General features: G+C 41.1%; 1 protein-coding gene across 1 annotated transcript; it reads right to left on the bottom strand.

Annotated features, from left to right (window-relative positions):
* Positions 1 to 6,497: 6,497 nt before the first annotated feature.
* Positions 6,498 to 8,561, bottom strand: LOC138878688 (uncharacterized). The gene is made up of 6 exons (XM_070158375.1): positions 8,313 to 8,561; positions 8,043 to 8,111; positions 7,716 to 7,961; positions 7,384 to 7,634; positions 6,870 to 7,296; positions 6,498 to 6,827 (listed from the first exon to the last, which is right to left on the bottom strand). Exons 1-6 carry the CDS (start codon positions 8,559 to 8,561, stop codon positions 6,498 to 6,500), a joined length of 1,572 nt encoding a protein of 523 aa, XP_070014476.1.
* Positions 8,562 to 11,106: the final 2,545 nt, after the last annotated feature.

The following is an 11,106-nucleotide window of genomic DNA, read 5'->3' as shown; positions in this document are numbered from 1 at the left end:
GCAAGGAAATCTGCAGTTCTAGCTCAGTTTAACAACACCAGCAATGAACAAACCCAAGAGTCTGTTCCAACTTCTAAAACCCAGCCAAGAAGAACCCCAAAACCAAAGAAAAACTCAAAGTTTCTTAAGAATCCTTTAGGAATGTTTGTTTTCAGCCGTTTGTTCCCTTTTTTTACACTTTTTTCTATGCCTTAATCATTGGCAAGAGGATCTTTTATAGAGTGAATTTATGGCAACCAAATCATATTTTTGTAATTCAAGCCCACCTCTCTTTAGTTCTGTTTTTGTTCTCTTTGATCCCAAATATTTAAATCCCACTCTCCCTTTTTCCTAGAACCTTCCTAGGTAGTTATCCAAAATTCTCTAAGTTAAATCCCTATATTAACCTCCCATCCCTTATAAAAGTAGACTTGGGCCACCGGACAGGCCTCAAAAGATCTTGGGCCCTTTTTGACCAAATCTCTTATCTAATGGGCCTGCCCGTTGTGTACAAACAAGCCCAAGTCTGAGTCAAACCAATCGAACAAACAAAAATCAAAGAAAAATGACATCCAAACATGAGGACTAAGACAATGTATTTTTTTGGAATTGGAACACATTAAAAGAAAAATGCAAATTAAAAGATAAATCACTTATTAATTAATAAAACGCCAAAAACTCAAATTTGTGCTAAGGCATGTTTGGTTCGAGCTTATGACATATGACAATTAATTGAACTTACAGAAGGAGAGGAGAGAGTATACCAAAACAAAGCTCTGGTATCCTTGAGAAACATAGACGAATCAAATCAAACTCCGACGGGCAAGAATCTCGGTCAAATGGTGAGAATTGCAACATGAACACCGGCCGAACTCGCGTCCATAGTTAGTGCTTCATGCAACAACCCTTGCCACATGCCAAAGACAAGACGATGCAAAGGCTCAAAGGGTTGAATCATCCACAACTATTTTACCCAAAATTCGACCAATCTGTGGGATAGGGCATTCTCAGCATTAAAATAATTCCCTTTGTTGAAGAACTAGGGAATTCAGACGGGCTTTATCCTGAATTGAGGACCAGGTCAAGAAAAATCGAACAGAGAGTAAAAAGATTTGATTTTTATTTCTTATATCTCAAATTCGGAGAAAATGAATGGCCTTTTGGAGAAATCAATGGCGGAACATGAATGAAGGGGTAACGTAGATTGTGTGGTTAAAATTTGAGGGCCTTTGGGGATGGTCCGCCGCCACGAGACGATTTTCAAGCGGCGGAGGAGCGGTGGAGAATGACGGAGGTCTCTGAGAGAAAGGCGATTAGGTTTAAGACCTAATCAAATAAATTATGAAGCCCATGGGTTGTGTTTGGTCGTGTAATGAGGTAAATGAGTTGAAACGACGTAGTTTTGAAGTGCAACTACGTCGTTTTGATAAAGAGAAAATTGACCAGGTTTGAAGGAATTGGTCTTGGTTCAGGGGCAGTTTTGGACGGGTTTTGGGCTGGGGAAATGGGACAATTTGAATTTCAGCCCAAACATGTATTAGACCATTCAATTCATTTTTGTCTCTTTCTTTTATTATTATTATTTTTTGATTATTTTTTTAAAATTAATGAAATCCTAAAATTAAAATCCTAAATTATCTAGATTGTAAAATTAGACTAATTATCTAATTAAAAAAATTATAAAAGTTACTTAATCCTAAATTAAAAGAGAAAAATCAATAATCTAAAAATAAAAAACGAAAAAATGTATAAATGGGCCATTTTTGTGATTTTTATTTTTAATAAAGCAAATAATTAATTAATCCTAAAAATGTAAAAACAAACCCAAATATATTGCATGGTATTTTTCGGAATTTTTTTATTATTTTAATAAACTTAAACATGCACAGAAATGCAAACAATTAATAAAATTCTACGAGAATTCCTAAAAATGGAAAATAATTAAGAAAAAATCTATTTTCTTGGGATTTTATAGGAGTAGTTCGTATAGAGAAAAAATCACATGCTAACAGCTACCCCTTTTTGCTCGGAAACACGAAGGGTTTTCGGGAAAAGATAAAATGACCAATTGCGAGGGATTTTTGCCCATTTGAAACTCCATGAGAAGCATCTTTTGAAAAATTCTGACTGAACCTTGCTACGGAGGTTGCCTACATTTCCTTGGCTATAAAGAAATCAGATTAGTGTAGTTTTGGAAGTTTTGGTAGCTGGGACTACCGGAAAACTGTGATTTCACATCTGTTGTTGTTGTTTCTTCTTGTTGAGCTCCTTATTACACCAATATGAAAAATAAAAAGCTAAATTAGCTAAGCTTATCAACTACGAGTTACAAGATTCCTATCTATAAACCTTCTAAAGCTTGATCTTGAGTCTTGGATGGTTCCTCTTGCAGACTCCGATCTAAATCTTGATGCTCGTTAACTGCAACCGCTGGTTCATTCTTCTTCAGCTTTTCGGATCAAAGCGGGACATGCAAATCTTGTGACTTCAATTATATCTTGAGCAGTCCGCATCTTTTCTCCGCTTCAACACTCAGAGTTCAACTTCTTTTCTTGTTCCTTCTTTTCTTTTACTTGGGTTGAGACTTCTTCTTTTGGTCACCTCAAACCTTGTGCTTCACGGTAAAAACCTGTTCAGGCACCAAAGCAAACAAAGGAACAACTTTTTCTCCCCCTGTTTTTACTAGGAAATTTTTGTGAGTTATTGCAAAAAAATCTAAGCTATTTCTTTATTGAAAGCAATAAAATCAGGATTGTGTATCCTTGGGAAAAAGAGATTAGGGAGTGGAGCCCTATATATATAATGAAATCAATTAGGGATTGAGGGCCTTAAATTGGAAAGATTGCCAGGTTATGCTGGAAAAATGGTTGGGTTATGCCGGAAAGGTATGAAGGTCCTTGGGTTATGCTGGGAAGGTCCACGGGTTATGCCGAGGAAGGTCATCAGGTTATGCCGGGGAGGTCCACGGGTTATGCCGGGGAGGTCCACGAGTTATGTCGGGAAAGTCATCGGGTTGTGCCGGAAAAAATAAAAGGTCTGCGGGTTATGCTGGGAAGGTCTACGGGTTATGCTGGGAGAGTCATCGGGATATGCTGGAAAAAAGGGAAAGGTCCTCGGGTTATATCGGGGAGGTCCACGGGTTATGCCAAAAAAGAAAAAGGTCCTCGGGTTATGCTGGGGAGGTCCACGGGTTATGCGGGGAGAGTCATCGGGTTATGACGAAAAAAAGGAAAAGTCATCGGGTTATGCCGGGGAGGTCCACGGGTTACGCCCAGAGATTCATCGGGTTATGCCAGAAAAAAAGGAAAGGTCCTCGGATTATGCCGGGGAGGTCCATGGGTTATGCCGAGAGAGTCATCGGGTTATGCTAGAAAAAGGGAAAGGTCCTCGGGTTATGCCGGGGAGGTCCACGGGTTATGCCGGGGAGGTCCACGGGTTATGCCAGGAGAGTCATCGAGTTATGCTACAAAAAGGGAAGGTCCTCGGGTTATGCCGGGGAGGTCCACGAGTTATGCCAGGAGAGTCATCGGGTTATGCCGAAAAAATGTAAAGGTCCTCGGATTATGTCGAGGAGGTCCACGGGTTATGTCGGGAGAGTCATCGGGTTATGCTGGAAAAAGGAAAAGGTTCTCGGGTAATGCCAGGGGGTCAATGGGTTATGCTGGGAGCGTCATTGGGTTATGCTGGAAAAAGGAAAGGTCATCGGGTTATGCCGGTAAGGTCCACGGGTTATGCCGGGAATCAACTAGAGAATAGAACCCTGTAATGGAAAAGACTGCCAGGTTATGTTGGGGGTGACTAGGGAATGGAAGCTACGTTGAAAAATCGTAGCTAGAGATTGGGAGCCCTATGATACCATGGTTTTGGATTTTCTTCTTCTTTCTTTTCAATTTACTTTTAGCACTTTATTTAGGGGGATGCATAGAGAGTTTCAAAGGGACTTCCCTTTTTGGGTTAACTTCCGCTACAGGACCATTCTGGTCTCCTCGTGCCTTGCTTTGATTGCACCTTCTTCTTGCGAGGTTGTTTTGGATTACAGATGTTTTCCAATCAAAGAACAATTTGTTAGTTTGAAATGGTGTTTGGTTTTGTGGCCTTGAGTATTTTGATCTCGGCCAAAATCTTTTGATGAAATCCTTTACTGCGCGCTGTCTTTCTGGGGACCGATTTCTCTTCTAAAACCAAGCATCTTGACTTTTAAAAAATTTCACATGATGGTTGACCCGTGTGGGGCTTTGTCCTTTCTTATTTTGCCTTTAGGGGCACTTGACTTTGGATTTCTTTCCTTTTCAATAATTTTGAGTCTGGATCATCGGCTATCATGGCCAGTCGAGATCGACTTGATGCACCTGTTGAGGCTGGGCATCTTTACTTGAACATGGCTTTTGCTAAGAAGAACCTTGTAAAACCAATCCTGCCATTCTTTCTTTTGATTAGTTTCAGAGGGGGATTAAACCGAAAGGTATTCAAAGAAAAGTAAAGTAAAGAAGGAACATGATAATGAATTTAAAGAGAAGTGTCCCTTTCGGGGGAGGAAAGAAAGACTCATCAGCATGTAGACTTCAATAGACATGACATGCTTCTTGAACTTGATACACGATCTGCGCAACTATTCAACCTCTCATAAACCTATTACGACTCGTGTTTTAAAACTGAGAAACCTTGCCAGGACTCTTTCAGTGCCAATGGTTGTAAGGGAGTCCTTCTTCTCGATCAACGGCGCCCTTTGTGGGTTTTCTACAATTGACCTCTCTTATTTCTCTTCTTACCATTTACTTATAGTGCTCTTTGTGAGTTTTCACTAACAAGACTCTCTCATTTTCAGTTTCTCTACTCACCATTGCCTTATAGTGCTCGTGTGAGTTTTCACCAATAAGACTTTCTCATTTTATTTCTTTCATCTTGTTGTATCAGTTCCAAGCAAACACATTCTTTGATTCTTGAACGCTCTCACCGATTGATCAGAATGACTTGAGCAGGATTTGGGGTAAAAAGTATTTGAATTGAATTAAAACTTTGTAACCATTCAGGCGGGATCATTGTCGAAACATCGTAACATCTGCCCTAGTTTTACTTTTGGGAAAATTAGGATTTTTGTTTTGGTGTGACTGAATCCCAGAGAGAGGCTGCCTACGTATCCTTTCAGAATCAAGTCGAACGTAGTTCAGGGAAACTTTTGTTTTTGTTTTTTCTTTTTTTTTTTGTTTTTATACAAACGTTTTCAGGTTCCAAAGAGGGTAGTCAAAGAAAGGTAACCGACTCAAAGGGTTAGCAAAGGATTGGAGTGTTTGGGGTAGCGATAATGAAAGTCTTTGCCATCCCAATCGGATAATATTGGTACCGAAAAAGAGTTAAACGTAATACCTTTTGACCGCGTCTTCATTTACAGGTGTTTCAGGGTCATTTCCTTCAATGTCTCCCAGGTACAATGCCCCTTTCGGAAATAATTTTCTGATAATGTATAGGCCCTTCCAATTGGGAGTGAACTTTTCTTTTGCCTCCTTGTGATGAGCGAGAATACGTCTCAAAACGAGTTGCCCCACTTCAAACTTCCTAGGCCTCACTTTATTGTTGTAGGCACGGGCCATTCTTTGTTGATACAACTGCTAGTGGCAAACTACGACCATCCGCTTTTCGTCAATCAGGGTTAATTGTTCTAGATGAGTCTTGACCCACTCACTATCCTCAACTTCAGCCTCAACGATGATTCAGAGAAAAGGAATTTCAACTTCTGCAGGTATTACGACGTTAGTGCCATAAACCAATAGATAGGTTATTGCCCCAACTAACATGCGCATAGTTGTGCGATATCCCAACAATGCAAACAAAAACTTTTCATGCCACTGTCTCGAACTTTGGATCATCTTTCTACGAATCTTCTTGATGTTTTTGTTTTCTTCTTCAACAACACCATTAACTTTGGGCCGATAAGGGGTAGAATCCCGATGCGTGATCTTAAATTGTTCACATATCTCCCTCATCAAGTGACTATTCAAGTTTGCAGCATTGTCCATAATGATTGTTGTAGGGATATCAAAACGGCAGATGATGTTGGAGTGCACAAAGTCTACCACTGCTTTCTTAGTGACAGTTTTGAGAGTGATTTCTTCCACCCATTTTGTGAAGTAATCGATGGCAACCAATATGTATCTATGCCCATTTGAAGCTTTTGGCTTGATTGGCCCAATGACATCCATACCCCAAGTAATGAACGGCCATGGTGCCGACATAGGATGCAGTTTTGAGGGAGGTGCATGAATCAGGTCACCGTGTACCTGATACTGATGGCATTTACGGACGAAGCTGAAGCAATACTTTTCCATGGTGATCTAGTAATACCCTGCTCGAAGGATTTTCTTTGCAGGGACGTATCCATTCATATGAGGTCCACATACTCCTGTGTGTACTTCATTCATGATTCTTCCGGCCTCTTGAGCATCCACACATCTCAAAAGGTTCAAATCTGGAGTCCTTTTGTACAACACTTCTCCTCTCAAGAAGAAACCACCGACGAGCCTTCAAATGGTTCTCTTTTGATCTCCACTGGCTTGCTCGAGATATTCCTTTGTTTTCAAAAACATCTTGATATCACGGTACCAAGGCTGAACATTTGACTCCACCTTAACCGTATTACAATAACCATGCCTTTCTCGGATTTGGATTTCCAACGGGTCAATGTAGACATTGCCTGGATATGGCAATATCGAGGCCAAGGTAGCGAGTGCATCAGCTAACTCATTGTGAAACCGAGGAACATACCTGAACTCGACAGACTTGAACCATTTGCTAAGATGTTCCACATGTTGCCTGTATGGTATAAGTTTGACATCCCGAATTTCCCATTCTCCCTAAGCTTGTCGGATGATCAGATATGAATCTCCCATGATTACCAATTCTTTAACATCTTGGTCAATCGCCATGTTCATGCCCATAATGCAGGCTTCATACTCAGCAGTATTGTTTGGGCAGAAAAATCGAAGCTGGGCTATGGCTGGATAGTGTTGACCGGTGGGTGAAATCAAAATTGCCCCAATCCCGACACCTTTTGCATTTACAGCTCCATTAAAGAACATTTTCCAAGCATTGGTGTCTTCTGGAATTACCTTAACTGCATTTACTTCCTCGTATAGAAAGTAAGTACTTAAAGGCTGATAATCATCATCAACAGGATTTTCAGCTAGGTGATCCGCTAGAGCTTGAGCTTTCATTGTCGTGCGAGTGACATAGACTATGTCGAATTCGGTGAGCAGGATCTGCCATTTATCCAACCTTCTCATAGGCATCGGCTTCTTGAATATGTACTTTAAATGATCTAATCTGGTGATGAGGCAAGTGGTGTAGGCCATTAGGTAATGCCTAAGCTTCTAAGCGACCCAAGTTAGGGCGCAACAAGTTCTATCTAACAGGGTATATTTGGCTTCATAACTTGTGAACTTTTTGCTCAAATAGTAGATTGTCTGATCTTTCTTCCCGGTCACATCGTGTTTCCCGAGGACACAGCCGAAGAAATTCTCCAAAATTATCAGGTACAAAAACAAAGGCCTCCCCGGTTCGGGTGGGACCAATACTGGCGGGTTTGATAGATATTCTTTGGTTTTGTATAAGGCTTCTTGACACTCATCTGTCCATTTAATTGCTGCATCTTTCTTCAACATCTTGAATATGGGCTCACATGTGGAAGTCAACTGAGCAATGGATCGACTGATGTAGTTCAACCTTCCCAACAAACTCATAACCTCTTTCTTGGTTCTCGGAGGAGGAAAATCCCGAATAGACTTTATCTTCATTGGATCTTGATCAATGCCCCTCCGACCGATGATGAATCCCAAAAGTTTCCCAGACGGAACTCTAAATGCATATTTAGCCAGGTTTAGCTTCAAATCATACTTGCGCAGACGCTCAAAGAACTTTCTCAGGTACCGAACATGGTCATCCTGTGTTCTAGATTTAATGATCACATCATCCACATACATCTCGATTTCCTAGTGCATTAAGTCATGAAATATGGTAGTCATAGCTCTCAAGTACGTTTTCCCGACGTTCTTCAAACCAAAAGGCATGACCTTGTAATAATAGGTGTCCCAGGGTGTGGTGAAGGCTATCTTTTCTGCATCTTCTTCATCCATCAAGACCTGATGATATCAAGCATAACAATCCAAGAAAGACTGTATCTTATGTTTGGCACAGTTGTCAACGAGGATGTGGATGTTTGGCAGAGGAAAGTTGTCCTTAGGACTTGCTTTGTTCAGATCCTGATAGTCAACACATACTCGGGTTTTCCCATCTTTCTTTGGCACTGGGACTACATTAGCTAACCATGAGTTTTATCGGACCACTCTAATCACACCCGGTTTCAACTGCTTGGTGACCTCTTCTTTGATCTTGTCACTAATGTCAGTTTTGAACTTTCTTTGTTTTTGCTGGACAGGGGGACAATCGGGGTAAGTTGGCACTTTGTGCACCACTAGATCAACACTTAATCCTGGCATATCATCGTAGGACCAAGCAAACACATCTTTAAATTCAAACAAATGTTGGATCCTTGTATCCCTAGTTATTTCATCTGTGTGAATGCTTATCATGGTTTCTTGGACCTCTTCCGAACTACCCAAATTTACTGGCTCAGTTTCATTTAGATTTGGCTTAGGCTTATTCTCAAATTGTTCCAATTCTAGATTTATTTCCCTAAAAGCCTATTCTTTATCATATTCCGGTTCTTGATTCATTATTTCACAATTAGACAGCGTGTTTGGACCTGGGCATGAAGTTTGCAAGCATGTCATGTTATTTAAAGCCGCATTATTAGAACTGAAAGAAGAAATAAGAAAAAGTAACAAAAATCATAAATAATAAAGAGAGAGATTCATGAATGATGAAATATTGATTTTATTTCATTGAATTTTGAAGATAACAGGGTTTACATCGGAATTTAAAGACAGTAAACTAAAAGAAATATTCGAGTTACACTCTGGAATAACTTGTGATGTAGAAAAGGTGGAAAGATTGGACTACCGTGATTCCCGCATGACTGGGAATGGAGTAGCCTTCCAGTTTTGCAACTTGGCATTGGGCCCCATATACAGCACCTCAACAGTGCTCGAGCCTTCTACCGGCTGGACAATGTGGGTTTCATACAACATCTGCCTCATAGCTCCACATATTTCTTCAATTTCTTTGACGGTGAAGGCCTCATCTTCTTCTTCTATGTACTTGGGCTTGACGAATATTTCGAACAGATGCGGGATTGGCTGGGGAAAGACCCAACCATTGTTCTTTTGCTCATTTGCCCATGTTTCATTAGCTAGCGTGGCTTGAAAACCCATACTAAAGAACTTCTTGCTAGCAGCCAGAGTGATAGGTTCTATGACACCTTGTAATGATGTCCCAAGCCCCTTTCCGGGCTTATAACCATGCCTGATCATTTCCTTGGCAACCATAATTGACGCATTTGAGAGAAAGGGTTGAGGGTACGGGCTTCCTTCTTCATATTGGTCTGCGACTACAACCTCGAAAGCTTGATAGACTATATGTTCGCTAACTCCCTAGCTTCTAGACATGAGACTGATGGGTCCCGATAAATTGATTGCTTTTCCTCTTTGTGGACTACGATCTCTTGATTTTCATATTCAAATTTCACCATCTGGTGGAGAGTTAAAGGTACGGGCCCTACCGCGTGAATCCAGGGCCTTCCTAAGAGGAAATTATAAGAAGTGTCCATGTCAAGGACATGAAATTGCACCTTGAAATCCACAGGACCAATGGTCAAAATCAGATCGATCTCGCCTATGGTGTCTCTTTTGATGCCATCAAAGGCACGCACATAGGCATTGTTAGGACTGATTCTCTCAGTCCCAATCTCCATTCTTTGCAAAGTTGAGAGAGGGAAAATATCAATTCCGGACCCGCCATCCAGCATGACTCTTTTCACATAGTACCCCTCGCATTTAACTGTTAAATGAAGGGCTTTGTTGTGGGCAGCCCCTTTCAGGGGCAGATCATTCTTTCTAAATGAGATCTGGTTAACTGTGAAGAACCTTTCTGCCATCCTTTCCAGTTGTTCAACAGTGGTTTCGATTGTTATCAACACTTTTTGATGCTCAGTAGAGCTTACTAGTAGAGACAAGAGTGAGACCTGTGAAGGAGACTTTCGGAGTTGGTTTATTACCTCATAGTCCGCAGTTTTCATTTTACGGAAGAATTCTTCAGCCTCCCCGGACTGACAGGCTTCATGAGTGGTAAACGCTTCTTCTTGGCTTTGTTCAAATCCTCCAAGTTAAGGTATTTCTTAGCTGGGTTAGTTTCATTTGCTTATCCTAGGACCTCTTTTCCCTTGTAGGTTACTACCATCTTATTATAATTCTATGGGACGGCAGTAAGGTCTGTCATGGGCTTCTGTGGTGCGCGGCCAATAACCACGGCTCATTCAGCCTTAGTGAAATTAGTGGCCCCCGTACCATATAGGTCCCTTTAGGCACGTACATCTTAGGTCCCTTATTCAGCTCGAACCTTGTTGGAGGGATCAATGTCATTTGTTCTTTCCTGTGACCCCGAGAAACATAAAGAATGTCATCATTTGGGGGTGTTGCCATAGTTTTGGTTTCCATTGTCTTTTCTGCACTCTGAGGGGTGAATTTACTTTTCTTTTCCCCTTTGTCTTGCTTTACAGCAGCCTTTGGTTTGTTTTCGACATCAATAATGGCAATGATGGCTTCAAAGCGGGATCAAACTCCTTATCTTCACAAATCATCCCAATAACTAGCCCATTGTTGTGAGTCGGTAATGGGTTGTTGGCCACATTAGGGATTTTTTCATCCTTTAGCACTATTTGACTTTGCTCTATGAGATTATCAACCGCCCTTTTTATAGTCCAACAGTCTTCAGTGTCATGTCCTTCCACCCCAGAATGATAGGCACATCGGGTACCGGGTCGGTAGGAAGGTGACTCTAAGTTTTGTCTATTGGAGGTAACTGGTTGTAGCAAACTCATTGGGACCAGTTTAGGGAATAGGATAGAGTATGATTCACCAATAGACATGAAGTTTGTTCTCTTGGGTGGCTCCCGAGCATGGGCATTGTAGGGGAAGTTATTTTGTGGAGGTCGGGATTATACTAAGCTTGGTGGGGAGT

Source organism: Nicotiana sylvestris, chromosome 9, assembly GCF_000393655.2.
Source record: "Nicotiana sylvestris chromosome 9, ASM39365v2, whole genome shotgun sequence".
Taxonomy (NCBI): Eukaryota; Viridiplantae; Streptophyta; class Magnoliopsida; order Solanales; family Solanaceae; genus Nicotiana; species Nicotiana sylvestris.
This window is presented reverse-complemented; position numbering and strand designations above follow the sequence as displayed.